This window comes from Stylophora pistillata, chromosome 12 (assembly GCF_964205215.1).
Source record: "Stylophora pistillata chromosome 12, jaStyPist1.2, whole genome shotgun sequence".
NCBI lineage: Eukaryota > Metazoa > Cnidaria > Anthozoa > Scleractinia > Pocilloporidae > Stylophora > Stylophora pistillata.
Window position 1 is genome coordinate 8,486,548 of NC_142530.1, and position 18,692 is coordinate 8,505,239.

General features: G+C 37.6%; 1 protein-coding gene and 2 long non-coding RNA genes across 6 annotated transcripts; 1 reads left to right on the top strand and 2 right to left on the bottom strand.

Moving 5' to 3' along the window:
• Window positions 1-80: 80 nt before the first annotated feature.
• Window positions 81-7,347, bottom strand: LOC111334477 (potassium channel subfamily K member 3-like). Its single transcript, XM_088741761.1, has 3 exons — window positions 6,834-7,347; window positions 5,120-5,187; window positions 81-2,070 (listed from the first exon to the last, which is right to left on the bottom strand). The coding sequence occupies exons 2-3, from the start codon at window positions 5,145-5,147 to the stop codon at window positions 1,454-1,456; spliced, it is 645 nt and encodes a 214-aa protein (XP_088597887.1). The 5' UTR covers window positions 5,148-5,187; window positions 6,834-7,347; the 3' UTR covers window positions 81-1,453.
• A 1,412-nt stretch (window positions 7,348-8,759) lies between these two features.
• On the top strand, window positions 8,760-18,368 carry LOC111344979 (uncharacterized). 4 transcript variants are annotated; one of them, XR_015994233.1, is made up of 6 exons: window positions 8,760-9,590; window positions 9,724-9,847; window positions 9,984-10,087; window positions 10,802-12,355; window positions 12,590-12,719; window positions 18,271-18,368. It is a non-coding gene; the product is annotated as an uncharacterized LOC111344979 (long non-coding RNA). The 4 variants fall into 4 exon arrangements; XR_015994232.1 differs by lacking the exon at window positions 9,724-9,847; XR_015994235.1 differs by lacking the exons at window positions 8,760-9,590; window positions 9,724-9,847 and adding an exon at window positions 9,865-9,908.
• Window positions 12,798-15,582, bottom strand: LOC148718668 (uncharacterized). Its single transcript, XR_015994236.1, has 2 exons — window positions 14,981-15,582; window positions 12,798-13,085 (listed from the first exon to the last, which is right to left on the bottom strand). It is a non-coding gene; the product is annotated as an uncharacterized LOC148718668 (long non-coding RNA).
• Window positions 18,369-18,692: the final 324 nt, after the last annotated feature.

Here is an 18,692-nt window from a genome sequence, read left to right on the forward strand (position 1 = left end):
CCACTTCATCTATTATGAACAGTAAATGATGTGTAGGCTTTCTTCCCGATAAAATGTCGTTTATTTTAAAACTGGTTTTAGCTTTTAACTCCGATTTCTTTTCTCCCTTCTTTTGAGAGGAGATTCCAAAGTCTGATGGGTTAGAGCTTCAATGAGTTTTGGAGGATATAGTGCTGATATGCTTCACAAAGGTAAGGTTATTCTGAGTTTCCAAAGTTCCTGGTGACTGGTTATTCAGCGCTGTGTTTATAACACTGTAAATCGTAGATTAATCTCCAATTCGCCGCAAACAAACTACTAGGCTTACCCACGTGCCAAGGGACCGTCACTGCAATTAGAATCGAATTCAACCATTCCGTCACTTATCCATTCATTTGTATATTCAATCGACGATGCTGAAGGCGTGTTTCCGAAAGATATTTCCAATACAAACGGTGTTAAAAATCTGCCTTCGAAACCGATGAAAATGTGATAAAAGAGTGAGATTAATTTTTCTTTTGGCCAATGCCAACTGTGAGGAGGTGGAAGGCCACGTAGCTAACCTTGATATTTATCATAATGTCCAAGGCCTGTATGATAAAGACATATGCGTTATTGACCGTGCGTGAGTGCAAGATGGCTAGATATAATGGCCGAGCTCCTTTTTTTTTTTTTGCTTTTCTTGACCGAGACGAAGTCAAGGTCCAAACATGCTTGGCCAATAAAGGATTTATTATATTATTGAAAATATTTCGCTCTATTATGAATCAAGGGTGACTTGTTCATTCTGAGGGCCAGGAGAAAAAGCCAGGCCAACTGTGCTTGTAGCACTAGAAAACCACGAGCGTCGTTTATACTTTCTTTGTTTTAACCCTCTTCTGCTTCTTTTTACGGCTCTCCCGTTACCGACTTTTTTCCAAGAGTAACAAACTTTGTAAAGAATAAGAAAGATGGTAAGTTCTTGAGATCGGTGAAGAAATAGAGAAAGATGTTTTCTGTCTTGTCACGAGCGTTGGACAAAGAAAAACTTCGAGTCCCCATGAGGAATCGAACCTCAGACCTTTGTGACGCAGACAGAAAACATCTTTCTACAATAATAAACTTTGTAAGTTCACTCCACGTAAAGGTTTTTTTTTGCTCTGGAAAAAGTGGGCAACCCCGAGTGGGCAAAATGGGCCCGTCTTGCCCACTCAAATAGCCAATCAGAACGCAGGATTCCCTTCGTATCGCCCACGGACACTATCAGTGATATAATAAATGTTATCCATGATATTTGATCTATCAAATCTCACTTTGTGTTCACTTGTGAGAAATGGATTGCTCCCAATTAAATGAACAGTGAGGATCTGGATTTTAAGATTCCTCAGTCATTTAATAGCCTGTCTGCTTTTTAGGGAATTTGTTATCTCACGTACTGAAACGTAACTCCCGTATACGTAACCAATTTCATTTTATTACAGCTAAGTAAACATGCTCAAAATGTTGCTGACCGCTCTCTTCTGTTACTGATTGTTTCGTTGATACATGTCCTTCCAATTCCAATTTTTCTTTCATGATGCCCAAGAAAAAGATTACGAGCGTTCGATTTGATTTTCAACTCATCAACGGTTTCAGCGAGGGCGTTTAGTAGACCAGCAACCGCACACAGAGCTGCCATGCTTGGGAGTGCTGAAATAAACATAATCAAGCCAAGGCCCAACTTGGATTTTGGATTTGAAGATTCTTCAGCTTGTAAAAGCAAACTCCATCGGGGAACGTAGTCACCGTAGCCTACAGTGGATAGTGTGGCGAACCATGCGTAGAATCCTTCTACAAAAGTCCAACCTTCAAGGTAGATCCCTTCCAATCCACCGAGACAAATGGTCAGAATCACGAGAGCAAATGTTACAAAAACACTCTTCATCTTAACGTTTCCAGGTCGTTTCCTGCAAAGCAACTTTGCCTCGATTGCGTATATTAAGTGATTAACCAGTTTGGAAACCATTTCTCCCATTGTTTTCAGAACCAGCATCGTCAGAGGAATACCAAGAAAGCTGTATACCACCGTTGCGATTTGTCCAAGTGGAGTCTCTGGTGTAATGTGACCATAACCTGAAAGATTCAAAGTGCTTGAAATGGTCTTTTATTTCAAGTTATCGTTAGGCTCTTTGATCGCATTCCAATATCAATGAGTTGAGAGACTGTTGAATCAAAATATGTGCGTAAAAAAAAAATAATAATAATATCAAGTTTGCACGGGCAGGGTGTTCTCTGTGCGGATTAACTTGAAGCAATGCTTCCGACGAAATCCAAAGTCGGCTAGATTACCTCTAAGATTTTAAAAGCTTGTACAACTTAGTAAGTAGTGCATTATTTATTATACCAAATACGTATTTCGATCTCTCGACTGTATTTTGAAACCGACGAGGAGAGTCCTTTGCGCGAACCAGGCTTCTAGAAGTTTCATAATTCATTATTACTCCATACCGACTATGTTGAACTATTGAGAGTGAATATGTGAGTGGACTGAGTGAAAATCAAAAAATGTGGCACAGGGTCGAAAAAAAAATTTTTTTTCCAGACTTACTCCTAAATTCTTGAAAATTCTCGAAAGCTGTATCGAGCGTCGGTAGCCGTAGAATGGCAGAAATCAGTGCCTCGAGTGGAGACGACTATTTTTCTTTGTATATATATTTCAATTACTTTGTTCTTTGCCTCGGTTCATCTTTACTCTGACTTTTGATCCTCGCCATAATATTTTCTCTTTATTATTTTTTCCTCTCTTTCCTTTCCTGTTCTATTTGTTTTTTTTGTTTAATGCGGGCTCTCCTATGTAATTTCCCCATCACATTCAACTCTACATGAGATCCCCGCTGCGAAGTTAACAAGTTCAACAGCGAGGACTAACTTATAAGGAAAATTGTCATATGAAAAAGTTTGCTAAAAGCGTTATTCACCGATATTCGTGGCCGTAAAAATACAACATGGGAACAAGATTTATATAATATCAGCCTCTCGTTACAAATTCTTGAGTGTGTTACATCTACACTAGAATCAGATTGCTTCCCGTCTTCAACGCCTTCGGCCAAGAACATTTGACCAAACGGTATAAATGATTGAACTGTCCTCTTTCAAGGCCACAATGAAGCTCAATTTCACCGAGGAACTTTCTTAAAACTTAAATTTGTTCGAATATGCAAAGAAAAACAGACGCCCTCCGCTAGCTTACGGACTCTGCTATTGTAAGCAATTTCGCCGTGGAAACGGATGAAAATTTGAAACGAAAGCAGGGATCAAAACCAATCCGCCATTATTAGCAATGTAATGGTAGCTTACTGTTTTAACTTCCTGAGCGAACACGCCGCTAATTGGTAAAATGTGCGAGGAATTCCGGATTAAACCATGAGATGCCTAATTAGATTATTTCGCGACGTAAAGTTCAGGCGCCTGGTTTTTACCGTGAGGAAATGAAAAACTCCAAACTAGTTTTAATATTCTCGAAAACAACACCATCTCCGCTTAACATAAACTTAAGGTATCAGAGAACGAAAAAAGTTATACTTTTCAATTTCCTGAAAATATAATATAAAAAAAAAGATCTATCAACTTCGTAAGATTTTCATTTATTATCTTTTTTACTTCAGGAGATATAAAGCAAAACGTAATTCAAGTATTGCTTGCAAGCTGTTATTATGTCCAAAACCGAGAAGTCCCTTTTGCCGCTCCGGAAAAAGGAAAATTTCTTCGCAGTTTGCATCGAAGCGGAAAGACTTTTCACCGATAGGGGTTCCAACTAGACTTAAAAGATTAAGTGGCCACAGTCTATTTCTATCGAAGTTGCTGTGGGCGCTAGTTCGCGATTAATATCGCTGACGGTCCACCGTAGTTCGCGTGGCATTGCACTTCGCGATCGAGCATCGATCGTTGAAGAGTTGTGTTGTGTTCCCGTGTTCCCATATAGCTCACTCTTCTCTACCTGACCTCTTTCCTCCTATTTTTTCTGGCTGAAGCACCTTCTGTGTCGACACAAAAAGCTTAAAATCCACGCGTGTTACACTTAACCCGCTCGACCTAACTCCTTATAACTTGGTGTTCATTCTTTGCTTTCTTGCACGCATCAGCGCCGTAAGGCAAAAGAGTGTCAAATGGCTTCAATATGATTGGATAACATCCCTCACAGGCGTGAAGTGGAAACGCTTTTATGTAAAAAAACACCAACACCCCGAAAAATTGCAAGTCGCTTTTCCAAGGAAAGTGTTTTTGCTCAGTTGAGTTTTGACCTTTGAACAGTTTATTCTCGGTTGATATTCAGTCAATTTTCGTGAAATTTGGAGATAATGTCGGAAATATAATGAACCCTAAACGGGTGTCCCGGATTTTTTATTTATACCTTATTCCTTGAGATAGCCTCCACATTGAAAACTTTGCTCAAAAGCGCCACTTTGAAGTTAAAAAAAATTATTAGAAAATAATGAGATGTTAAAATACAAATCTCAGACATCCATTTTAAGTTCCATATGTCCAGATCAAAAAGAGTGTCCCAGATGTTCCTTTTATTCCTTGTTTCTTGAGCTACAGCCTCTACATTGAAGCTCTGCCCAAAAGCGCTACTTTGAAGTTAAAAAAAAAGGGATTAGAAAAATAATGAGACGTTTAAACACAAATCCCAGATGTCCATTTTTAGATCAATATGTCTGGATTCACCTTCCGATAAAAAAGAAACGTGTTGATTAAAATGTGTCGTCAAATAAACTAATCTTGTAAAACGTCTCAGTATGAAAGAATAAGCTCCCATTCTGTTTAGTGGCAAATATTATAAAATTAAATTAATTTTCCGAAATCAGCACTTTAAGAAAATGTATACTTTTAAAAGGATAGCGCGCAGAATTTTTAGGTTATCTCAGTTTGAATGAAAACGCTAATTTTCATTCTATGATACCTTAACCTGAACCAATTCTGAGTTATGTCGCATGGAGAAAATGATAATTAAAAAATTTGCTACGAAATGCAATATCTGGATTTTGAAATATTGGTGATTTTCAGAAGCGTCCCGTGTGCTCCGTTTTAGACTTACACCATACCTCAATCCCTCATATACATATTCATCAAAATGATACGAGCCTGCTTTCATTTGCGCTTTTCATGAACAAAGTTTATTTACCTCTTCTCGGGGCACTGATTTCCGCCATTTTACGGCTACTGAAGTTCGTTTCAATTTTGGTGAATTTTCTAGGATAAAGAAGCAAGTCTGTGAAAAAAGAAAACCTCACCACGTTTCTAAGCTCATTATAAGGCATCTTTGACGGAAATATGAGAATAATCATTATTCGATCGATGGGCCACCTCTCACGCGGTCTTGAAAAGAAAGAGTCGCTCTTAACTCTAAAATTTCCTGAATTTGTCACTTAAACAGTAAATCACACTTCTCTCGATTTAACGGCGTAAACTGAACCACGTGGGATGCTGGGAGTATACGGGAAAAATTTGTAAACCACAAGTCGCAACAGGGTTCGCAAAATTTTCGAGTGTTTTCCCAACATCCCAAGTACAGTATTCACGGCGGAAAAAAATACACCTTTCACATTAATATGTTTCATATGGTATATTTTAATATTCTCGTTAGTGTTAAGCCCTGAACAATCTCATTATTATAGGAAATATCATTCATTCGTCAACGCCAACGCTAAAAACAAACTCCACTTTAGCAGATTTATCCCCTATTTCGCGACAGGAGATCATTAAATAAATTTGATGAAAAAAGGATTTTTTTCCAAAATAATCGTTTTTTCTGTAAGTGATTTTTTATTATTTTATTTTTTTGTTTTATTTTGTTTTGTTTTTTTTACTTTTTGCTTGTTTTGTTTTATTCTATTTTCCAAAGCAAAGTAAGATTTGATTTTGATTATGATTTTTTTTATACTTTAATGTAGCGTATTGCCGTGTCTTGTAACATAATGGTACATATTGAAACGTAACGCTAAAAACACTAAAAACAAATTCCACTTTAGCAGCTTTATCTCCTACTTCGCGAAAGACTATCATTAGATAAATTTGATGAAAAAGGGACTTTTTTTCCAAAATAATAAGTTGTTTTCTTGTAAGTGTTTTTTTGTTTTGATTTTTAACTTCTTGCTTGTTTTGTTTTCATTACTTTGCTAAAGCAATGCAAAGTAGGATTTGGTTTTGATTATGATTTTTGTTTATACTTTAATGTATCGTAATGCAATGTCTTGTAACATAATGGCACATATTGAAGCGTAAAACAACATAGAATAAAGAGAAAAAAATATCTATTCTGTCAGTAATGTTAGTATTGTAGGTACTGCTGTAAAGTTAATGTTGTAAGTAATTGTAACTATGTAAACAATTAAAAACGAGATTGAAAAAAAAGAAGAAAATAGGGGTATTTTCAATCCCAATTAAATGCGTTTTGAAGGGTTCACTGTAATTCATTCATTACGTCAATTTCATCCCCAAGGCAGGTTTCATTCTTTATGGGCATGTATAAAAGGAGGACCAAATCCGACAAGAAAATCTTCTGTACAATGTCTTTTGAGTGTATTCGCGTAATCAGATCAATGGCAAATATTGGTGGACGGCAAATGAGAAAGTTAGATGGAGGGACAGACTATGGAGCATGTGGTCTTGATTTGCTTGTTTTCTCTAGTATGAACTGCATATTCAACAAACAAACAAAAGAAACTTGAGAACGGCGCTCTTCAGTGTTCATCAGCTCCAGTTTTTAAACCCGATCAAACTGATTTCCATTATGGGGAAAAGATAATAACCTGTGCCTACCCAATGAGCCGATAACGTAAGCAAGATATTTACCAGAACTCAGTCAGCATGCTATCTCAGAAACAAATGTCACTTACCAACAGTCGCTAAAGTTGTCAGCGTAAAACTGAGTGAGCTAAGAAAGTTCCAATCTGCGTTACGTCTAACTCAGACTACTTCGAAAGCTCTATAGATGAACCTTTTAAAATCTTCCTCGTTCATGGAGACATTGAACTTGTTTGTAAAATTTGTTTGCAGCTCCCGAGAGAGTCTTAAATAAACATCTTTGCTGTCTTCGGGTCTCTTTTCAATACAGTAGAATAGTCCTCCTCCGAATAAGGCATAGACAAAGAGCACGGATACTCTAAATAGGCTCTTCCTCAGAAGATTCTTCATTTTTCTCGACTCTTCTCGGGTTAGTGTTCTGGAATAAAATATAGTACAAATCATTGGAATACAGGCAGAAACAGTTATACCTTCTTGAATAGGCTCATGCCATTTTCAAGGATGCACGAAGACGTATTGATTCAGTTTCTTATTTCCAGTCAGAAAATTTAAAAAAGAAAAATCCTGTTTTAGCTTGTGGTAAGTTTTCATTTTCCACAGAGACTTATTTAAGTATATTTTTTTTTACAGAAAAATGCGACCAGACCAGAAACAAAACACAAAAATCAATAATAATGATAAAAAAGATTAAGAAATTGAAAAATAAGAAAGTTGTAAACAACCTATTCCGCTTCCTTCCAGGTATTATAGAACTTATGTCCTCTCAGATCGCTGAAAATGTCTCCCCTTCCCACATTATTGAGGGCTTTTAGAGGGTATGAAGGGAATGCAGATTATCACATAAAACTACTTTCTTATTTCACTCAGTGGGCAGCTTATGTGCGTCACCAGTAAGTTAACACGGAAAAACAGGCGTGACAATTTCCAAAGTAATATCTAACTGAGAGTGACGTCGTTAGGGGAAATGGAAATTCGCAAACCTTGCTGATTGAAATTGGGACTTAACCGTCAAGGTTGATAATTAAGTTGCTTCTTGTATTGAAATTAGCAAGAAAATGTGTCTTCATTGACGATAGAACTGATTATAGTGGTGCAAAGAAAATAGACCTTTTTGGCTATGTGGTAACGTGGTTTGAAATGGGTAAACAATAATTTAAAATAATTTGAATATATAAACAAAGTTGAAATGGTAAATTGGCCACCGTTACTATTATAAAAGCTGACGCTTCGAGCGTTAGCCCTTCGTCGGAGTGAATAGAGGAATTGCGGGTTGTGTGTGCTTTTAAAGGCAGAAAATGGAGCTACGTTTCTGCCTCTAAAAGCAAACACAATTAAATTAACCCACAATTCCTCTATCCGCTCCGACGAAGGGCTAACGCTCGAATGACGAGGACCTGCTAAGCGATCCCCAGGAGTTTTATAACTTTCATTGATAACGCTCAGTTTACGCTGGGCTAAATGGCCATGATTTCATTCCAACTTCACCTTGTACAGTACAGAAAAAGGGTATTATCACCTCGAGCACAACTAAATTGCTGCTTTGAAAGAGATATATTGACGACGTTTTCTGTCTGTGGAACAGAACCAAAGACAGAATAGTACAATTTGTAAGACGGGCAGACATCTACATTCTTTCAAGAGATTATATTATTTTGATTCTGTATATGTAACGCGTTACAATCACTATTCACAGTTGAAAAATCCAGACTCAGAAATTATATTCTTAAACACAAAAGTGTATGAAAGCGAGAGGTTTAACAGGAAATCAACCCTTCACGTCCAAACGCATTAATTACAAAGAGACGAAGACCTTCCAATACTTGAGTTTTTATTCGTGTCATTCATCTGGCCCGAAGAAAGGAATCGTAAAAGGAGAAGCGCAACGGCTTCTATGAATAAATTCGTCACGCTCCATGTTCAATAAAAACTCACAATGTTTCAAAATATGCATAAAGAATGTGGGTTTTTAAGATGAAATTTAAAAGAAATGTATCTCTGATTTTTCTCAACGCAAGTGAACCCATGACGAGCTTTATGCGACTTTGAAATTCACAGCTGGGTATGGGTTCTAATTTCCGGGGTAGTCAAGAAAATCGAATTAGCAAAATTACAGATCTGTCATGACTGCACAGTTTGCGGTGGATGAAGGTGCTAAGTATATCTTGAGTGCGCTGTACAAATGAAAACCAGATCATGTATCCATAAATGGTTTGTTTTCGACTCTAATTACACTTAATATATAACAAAGTGCTTCGTCGCGCGTAATACAAAAATTGGCGCGAACGATATGGCGGCGAAGCTATATCCTCTTCGCCGAATTTTCGGACTGTCGCTCGATCCAGGCAAAATTTGGTACACTGTATCAAACGACTGGTTTTGTAAATCAAGAGAGTTCATGAGGAGTGATTGAAGACATTGCAGAAGTATGCGTCCGCGATCAGGTCGATGGAAATGGTGGACAAGTCGACCCACCGTGGTTTGGTTCGTCGCCAAAGAGGGACACTGTTAATGTTTCAGCCCTCTTCAGAATAATTAGAAAGGCGTTACGACGAATAAATCTCGTTGAATAGCTAGTGGTTGCTTCAGATCAATTTAGGTTGGTGAGGGAATTATTAAATTTTCACCAGTTTGACTCGGAAATGGCTGGAAGATCGAATTTTCGCGGCAGCTCAAGACAGCTTGGATCGCTTGGATTGGAGACGCCACTATCTACGCCTGCTACAGTAGCCGACACAGTGGTCGCGCCTGTCTCTTTTCAGATATAAAGCGACCGCTTAAAGATCTGCTGAAGTTGGATAAATCGATAGGACCTCGTTTATTCATGAAACGAGCTGGAAGACCTCTTGCAGGTAAGGAAAATTTTTGGGTTATCTAAATGGCTGAATCTAAGATGAACATTTAAATCCACTTTCAATTTGTGCACATACATGTACTGCATGATGCTGCTGCTGATAATGATAACACTGTTTGTTTGTGCTGCAGGGAGAGAATTGGAATTGTTCCAATTGATTTAGCTATCACAACTGGCAAAGGGCTCTGTGGTTCTTAATAGAGTGCTAGCTCTGGCTGTTCATCCAATTGCGATTGCTAAGTGTGCTGAGAAAAAGTTAGTAGAGTTTGATTTTACTATACTGTGGATATAACTTCTTTATCATTCCCTATCACAGGTAATGGGTAACTGTTAATTGATAATCCAAACTCAAACGTAGACTTACTCTTAGACTTTTTTTTACTTTTCTCAGGAGCAAGGTGAAGAAGTTGATTGTTTGGCTAAATGAGGAGAATAAAGTTCTGAAAGAAGAAGGCTTCACTGTTGATGGCAAACATTACAAAGCTAACTTTAAAGGCTACATTTCAGATTGGATTATGCTTTACATAAAAAAATTACTTTTAATTAACCTTTTCAGGTTTAGGTCATATTTTATTAAAATTAATTTTTGTAAATTATCATTTTACTTTTATTTTTTTCTTAGTTACATTTGACTATACATGCTTCTTGAAAAAGTAAATGAAGAAAATTTTGTGCTAGCTGGGCTTGGACTCAGTGTTGAACTCTGTTTGTTATGTCATACATTTAAGGGTAATTTGAATATTTTTTTCCAAAAAAAAAACCAGAAACAAAAACTAAACAAACAAAACTTGAGCCTAAGCAGTGTCAATGTTTCTAGAAAACAGGCATCCCCATATCCCCTTCAGAAGGTTTTTGGTGTGAGCCACCTACCCCTTGGAATATCCACTTTGTTCCTTTACAAATTTTAGCATTTGAGATACCATTCCCCTTTGTATTCTTAACAGCCTTCCTCTTTGGATGGATACATGTGGATACTATTTGAAGTCAAAACCTTAATCAAGAAATTATGTCTGATCCAAAAGATAACTTGAGCAAGTAAACTCTTGAACAGTTGACAGAGAGCAGTTAATGATTCAGATCATTAAATGCAGGCTTCTTTTTTAGTTTTTTTTCTTTTCTATGGAATATGGGCCACTACATGTAGCTACTACTTTTGCACCATTCAAATAATTCACTTTCAGTGTTAATAATTGTCCTTTTCAATTTCAGTTACTGTCTGGCCTTCCTGAAGTAACAGAGAAACTTGACTTTTTTAAGCTGTGACTCTGTGAGAAATGACATCTCCAGGTGCTTTTTGGGAACAAAATATTTGAACTGGAAACTTTGGTAAGTGTTTGACATGCCTGGAACAGCAGAGGAACTGTGCTTTTCAAACTGCAGCTCTGTGTTCCTTGGGCACTAAAATGGTAAAATTTCCCTTTCAAACTAATTATAGGAATTAGTTTGTAGTAAGTAAAAGATTGTTGGTATCACCATTTGGCCTGCCTGAAACAGCAGAAGAAACTAGCTTTTCAGGCTGTGACTCTGTGGGAAATTTATCCCCAGGTGTTTCTTGGGCACTAAAGTGTTATTAATTCCACATGAGCCATTATTGAATTTAATTTGTGTCGAGTAAAAGACTGTTGGTATCACTGTTTGGCCTGCCTGAAACAGCAGAGGAACCTGGCTTTTCAAGCTGTGACTCTGTAGGAAATTTATCCTCAGGTGTTTCTTGGGCACTAAAGTGTTATTAATTCCACATGAGCCATTATTGAATTTAATTTGTGTTGAGTAAAAGACTGTTGGTATCACTGTTTGGCCTGCCTGAGACAGCAGAGGAACCTGGCTTTTCAAGCTGTGACTCTGTGGGAAATTTATCCTCAGGTGTTTCTAGGGCACTAAAATGTTATTAATTTTACTTGAACCATTTTTGAAATTAGTTGTTCGAGCACGAAAAACTGTTGATATCACTGTTTGGCCTGCCTGAAACAGCAGAGGAACTCGGCTTTTCAAGCTGTGACTCTGTGGGAATTTTATCCTCAGGTGTTTCTTGGGCACTAAAATGGTAATGTAATTACACATAAACAAGTCTATATTTTGATTGATAATATCCTAATTTGTAACCAGAGGACAATAATTTTGGAACTTTAGTTCTCTAGAGCAGACAAAAGGTTCACCTATTTTAAGCTGGGACTCTGTGGAAGTCTAATTTTTACAGGTGATTGCCAGGCACTAACAGGGTAAGATCACATGAAAAATTTTGGTTCTTTGTTTTCATATTTTTTTAGTGAATAAATGTTGAGATCACTGCTTGGCTTGCCTGAAACAGGAAAGGAGCTTGGCTTATCTATCTAGTGATGACTGTATGGTAATTTTTTTCATGTGGTTCTCATTTGCACACAAAAGTGGAAATTATAATGAACTTAACATGATCAATTCAGTCTTTATTCAACTACTCAAAGCAAGCAAAGGAATATTGTTGTTGCCTATTCTAAAAGGAGGCCAAAAGTATTTTTTATACTGCATGTATTTGAATCATTACTGTGAGTCAGGTTTTCTTAAATATTTCAGTCTTAACAAGAAGCCACAATAAAAACTGAATGTCTCATTTGATGGCATCTACATGTATGTGTTTATCCACTGTATGTAGTACAATACAAGTAACTATGAATGTCTATAATAATGGTTTTGATGTTATTCAGTGCCTATATTGTTTCTATCTAGGTGGTGTATTATTGTGATGGAGTGACATTTCTTAGTGCTTTGAGAAAGATTAACATGCAGGTAAGCAAGAAAAGAAAAGATATGTTGTGAAAAGAGTCATATGTATTTGTCTCTTTGTTACATTGTCATATATTTTATAGATTGGGCTTTTCCCATATAATTCTATTTGTTGAATTCTCAAAAATTGGATACCATATGAATTCACATTATCTAGTAGTTCCGTTTCTTCTCCAACATCTATGACTAGTTGTGACTGTAGAGAGGCTTTCTTGGAATTTTGCATTTTCTTTGCAGCTTCTAGGGCAGCACGCCCCGAAAGATTAACAACACCGTTTGTTATTTCTGTGGAGCCAATGAAGGATTTTGTCAAGCACAACTTTACCTTAACTTGGTCAGACAGAGCTCGCTCCACGTCACCAAAGTTGTAAGTTTAAAAGGACATATTTACGAAGAGTTTTGTCCTACTTTGCTGGGTATATGACCCAAAAAAGTCAAGTCTTACATTTGTAAAGGTGAAGTGGCATCATTTTGCTGCGAAACAACTTTAAAGTTTTAGTCAAGTCCACAGAGGCGTACAAAATACATTAAAATTTCACGATATTATGATAAAAATATTTTTAAGAAACACTAAAAGTAACGCTCGTCTCACTGAAGTGCTTCAAGATGGCCTCAGGACGACTTGTAACCCTGAGGTTATATACTCCTGGGCGTATATAACCTCAGTCGCCATTTGAATTACGCTATTTGATCTTCTTTTGGTCTCAAAACATACACCAGTGTTGTTCGTTGCCTGGTAACAAAAAGTACATGACATGGAAAAGCATAGTGAGGGCCACAAGTCTTACTCTTACAACCATTGCAAATAACTGGTTTCGGGGTTCTAGTTTACTTATAGTTTGTAAAAATATGCGGAATAGAGGATCAAGACAACTGGCCATTTTTTGTTCTAATTTTCAATACTGGGCGCGAGCATGTGAGCCGTTGTCGATACAGCCCGGCCTCGAAACTGATGCACTTCGTTCGAGCAAAGCCGAACTTGTAACATTGTTTGCTTTGCTACACTGATAAAAAGCGGCTGTCTGAAGTAAAATTGATCAAAGACCCAACGAAATAATTAAGCTCTTATAACACGTGGAACTGTGCAGAAAAAAAAACCCTTTGGAGAAAGATAAATGGTAACATTACGAATAGTCTGAAGAGTTTGATCCAAGTTTGTTTTTTTAGTACTTACCAGGAACTCTAGGGTTATGTGCAGAGTTTAAACGCTCCATGATTTCTGCCAGCCATTTCAAGTATGCCCATTCCAGTTAAAAGTTGTGGCTTCTCTACTGGAGCCTGCTTACTTCCCAAGTTAGGAAAGACGATACTCTGTGGAGTATCACAACAAGGATACTTTTGGTTGTAATGCTTTTCTAACGCCCTTCTTGTTGTCATGTGTTTCGCACATATTTGGCAATTTGTAACGTAGATTTCTACCATAGTTAATGAGCACCGTTTTCGCGTCCAGCCATTCACGTTCTTGGAGCGGAAGAACCAACTATTCCGGCATGAGTTTCAAACGCGTGTGTTTCAAACCGGAGATTCATTATATGAAAGCTACGACAATGGATATGTGTATTCAAGCCGGCGGTAGGTAATGAGATTTACCGTTATTTCCAGGTCACTACCCAGATCTAAATAGTAATTCTCTTTCGCAGTCAAGTTTCCACAGCAATTTAGCGATCTCTAAAGTTATTACATGCTCTTTAAAAAGAGCACAAAAGCAGCATTTTTCTCCGATTAAGTTGACGTATGAAATACCTGAATAAAGAGGAGTCACTTTCCGAGTGTTTAGCGACTTTGCGTTGCGTTCGACTTCGAGTTATTTGTGCGTTGTCGATTTCTTTCAAAAGACGAAAGCGACGAACAGGAGAGGCTAATTCACAAAGAGCGAATAAAGAAGCAAAAGCAAAGACGAAAAGATAGAAAGAAAAGAGGTAAGCTAGGATCACAGATCGCCGCAGGCGAATAAATACAGAGGCAGAGGTCCTTAATGAGAAGCACGTCGATGAAGGAGAACTCGTTGAGAGGGGGACAACATGGACTAAGTGTCGCTAATGACATTTTTAGTCTGGGAATTATGGCGAATAATGTTTACAAAAATAAGAGATGGAAGCTTTATCCTTAATACTTCAGAATGCAGTGCACCTCAATCCAGCCAAGAGGCCAGTTTTAGAAAATATATATATTTTTCCAGTTTAGGAATAGCTGAACCATTTTACTGGGTGAAAAAATTTCAAATTAACTTTTTTTCGCCACATTGACCCTCTCGCATGTTAATTTGTAGCATCTTTCAGCTGGCTTTAGGTAACTGTTGAATGTAGAAGCAGGAACCACGAAATAGAACGCTCTGCTAAGAGTCAAAGTTACTGTTTTCCTACTCTGATAAGAACAGCAACTATCGCGCGCTGTATCATCGATCGATTGATTAATGGCTTTGAGAACTATGTTCGTACTAGCCAATAATTCTCTCATAGGTTCGTACTTATAATTCTTACTTTTTCTCAAAGATTTCAAAGTGCTCCTGCTTGGCTCAACATAAAGGAAACGACGCACACTTCAATATGGGCGTCTCGTAATTTTTGTTTACGTTGAGAAGATGCATTTTCTACATTTTGTGATCCACGGAGCGCACTCGATACTTACCTCATAATGTTGTCTAGACTGACGTGTCAAATTAAATCTGTTGATAGATAGCCATGTGCCGAACCTCACTTCTCAACACCTTTCTTGTGAAAATCCTTCATTAAATTTTTGCCCCGCAGAGATGCTACGTGAAGAAAAATTAGACCCCCTCCTGACTTTGCGCTATTCAATAGCGCAAAATCGGGAGGGGGCAAGAAATTCAAAGTCGTATAAAGCTCGGTTACTCAAAATCCTTACGTGGGTTTACAGTTGAGATCGATTGTAAACGTTCCCCCGTCGGCGTCGGTTACCCAAGAGGCTGAGAGGAGATTTCTACTTGACTTTCCACCGAAATCCTGTGTAGCAGGGCTTCTGCAAACTCTATTCTCGTTTTCTTGCCAAATCCCAAAGCTGTACTTCGCTCATTCTATGCTTTTGAATTGATCTAGTCAGCCATGTCATACGGCGGCTTTTCATCGTGCAGGACGATCTTTTTTCGATGGTATCATTATAGCGAACGCGGAGTGAAACGTCAAAATCACATAGTAAATGGACGATAGACACATGAAGAAACCAGATGAGGGTATAAAAGGTCGGTTCTCCATTAAGATTGCAAAAAATTTAGACGCATAATATTACACACACGGTAGGTTTTCCTTTCCTGTATAAAATACTGAGAAAGGCCACCACTTGAGAGTGGCCCTTTAAGACAGCTTTATTACCTGGCAGGACAAGGTCTGGTCCACATTGCAAAATCTACCAGCCAAGCACTTGAACTGGAGAGGGAAAGTGCCTTTTATATTCCGTTTAGTGTTGTCCGACCAACCCAAACTTTGGCATTTTCAAAAAGGAAAAAGAAAAGTAACAAGGTAGTTAAACCTTTTTTCACTTAAAAAAATCTTTTAATCTGAAAATTGAGCACAGTAACAGCATAGAGAAAAACATTTATTTGTTTACAAAATTCATTTTGTTAATCCAAATAAAAATGTTAACTTTTTATATGATGCTAGGGTACCAGACCTCTTGTTCAGAGACGTGCTTCTCATGACTCTTTTCTGGTTTTATTTTTTTCTTGATCCGGCCGACCGACCCAACATCAGGAAACGCATTCGAAGCTAAACGAAGAAAAAAAGGTGATGGCTTTAGCCTCTCTGGTGGTAAAACCAAATCAGTAAGTGGCATTGTCTAAAGAATATCTGCCATCCCTTCACTTTTTCGATTTTATTTTATTGCAATTTCTACATCAGTTTTCTCTGTAACATTTAAAAACCAATTCAATAGGAAAAGAAAAACACGGCTGGTCTCGAATTTTGTTAAACGCAATTAAAAACTGACAGAAATAATGCACGCGTGACAAAAATTAAAAAAAAATCAAAGCAAAGTCAAGAAGAGAAAGAAATATTCAAAACTTGATGTTGATTTGTAGTGTTGATTAAAGGCAAGAGTACTAAGCGGCAAGCAAAGAGCACTAGAATTCTACAACACAACTGCCATGTTTATTTCGCCTCGTGGTCTCTCGTTACATAAGATAATTTATTCTGACAACCAGATGAGATAGCCAATCAACACTGGATCCGATATCACAAGCGCTAAAAATCAACTGAATAAGGCTATCTTTTCTTTCTATCCTGAGCCATTTAGGAACCCTTTCAGGCGGCTGATATGTCGGCTGACAAAGTCCACGGCTGAGAGATCGTCCGAAAAATAAATATTTTCGACCAAAAATAATAAGAGGAAAAATATGGACGCAGGTGCCGGGGTTATTACGTGATGACTGGTCCGAGATTTTGCACCGCCCGACGTAAAGTATAGAATAAATCGCGCTAAAATTAATGGTTGGTTTGAAAAAAATCTCCATATTAATTCACCTTACCGTAAGAAACCGAGGGAATTCAATGAGTGAAAGTCGCATTAAATTCCCTCGTGTTAAGCTATAGCCAGAAAAAATGTCTCATTTGGCTTCAGTTTTTCGGTGGAAGGAAGACAAGATAACACACGCTATTGCAAAAACATAGAAGCAGACCCTCACAACTCCAAAACACACATTTAAATTTACTTGCAATTTGACTTTCCTTGACATTTAAAACTGAACAGGGGTAAATTTTCGAGGATTAGACGTCCTTGAAAGTGAAAATACTTTTCTCGAGATCTCTGAGAGGAGGAGATTGACGCTGTATGGTCATTTAACTCGTGTGTGTCTGCCATACAAGTACTGTTGTTCATTTAAGAGTGTATATGCGCTTTTTTTCCTCTCCAATCGACAGGTGTCAGATCGTGACATTTATTATTGAAAAATGTTTTAAAGCTTGCTCGAAAGCCTTTCAAGTTATCTGTACCATCACGTAAATAAAATGTTTCTTAAATTTGAATAACCCCTATTATCATCTACTCGCTAAAGGATATTTCAATTAATTATAGCCCTAAATCATTGGAGTTATTTTGGAAAATATTTCGTTACGTGTTAGAAAAAAAAACTGTTATTCACCAGCCTAAGTCGGTCTGTATTGAGAAAAACTGTGACATCCTTCCAGAATTCCGCCCTCGGCCTACGGCCTCGGTGGTATTCAAGACTTCGGGTTTTTCCCAATACGGACCTCCCGGGTGAGCATAATCTGGCGTTTCTCTCGCCTTACAACTTGAAGTCAAATAAGTTCATCCTAGGGCAACCCTTGAGATGTAACTCTTCGGATATGAGTGGATTAAGCAGATTTCACCAAGATTTTCAAACTGCGATAGAAAAGTCCGACTTCCGTCGATTCTGATTTTTTTAGTAAAACTCAAGCTTTAGCACAAAACTTGCAATGAACGCGAGAAACGATAAATGGTGAATAGACACCTTTTGTAAACGAGCGATTTCAAATCGGATTTACAATCCAAATAATGGTGAAGAACTTAACTGGAGAGTGATAAGTTTACTTACCCGCTCGCTACGAGTCTGGAATCTCAAAGTACAGAATTACGAATGACGACGCCATAAAAAAGATTGAAACCTGTGTCAAAATAATCCAGCACGACCAGGAAATAAAGAAACGCCGAATTTACCCGCCGGAGAAGTCTCAATGATCATCACAGCCTGAAAATCGTGAGATCGGACCTTAAAAATGAGCGTTTAAACAATCCTTTTTCAAATTGTTAAAAAAAAACATCCTTCCCTGAAAATTTAGTATAAAACTTCGAGGCTGAAGCATTGGTAGACGATGGTTTTTTTTTCTCTATTGAAGAAAAAAGTAGCTCATGTGGACTTAACCCAATTCTTATTATGTAGCCTTATTAAAAACAACTTTACTGAATCGAGCTTGTTATCCTTGCAGGTGAATGTCTATGTTACTTATTTCATTGCAGCGGTGAGGTAAAGATCAACCATTTTTTACGAATGTGAGATGAATATATGTTTTGGTATGTAACACACTAGTACAAAAAAAACCATTTTTGTCAATAAATCGAAAAATCGTCTGAAATTTAACCCTTGTCGCGCGATTTTGTCTCTTCAGTGGCTCAGCTTTGAAAAGAATTTGCCAATCGCAGCAGGGCCAGTCAATCAGCTTGCGCGAAAAGAATTTACCGCCAGGGGGTATGTACTTAAGCATGCCAGTGAGTTAGTCTTTGTCTCCGAAAGCAATCTTCTCTAGATGATCAGACTATACAGTCAACATAACCTTTGGAATTCTGGGTTCGAACAAGTTCTTGAATCATGACATCAGCGTAACGACATACGGAAGTTATCGTATCGCTA

Bases quoted from the DNA above. Each gene is read 5' to 3' on its own strand.
- LOC111334477 (XM_088741761.1), bottom strand. From the start codon at position 5,147: ATGGCGGAAATCAGTGCCCCGAGAAGAG. The intron at 2,071-5,119 runs GTAAATAAACTT...TGAATCTTTCAG, and splicing joins AATCAGTGCCCCGAGAAGAG to GTTATGGTCACATTACACCA.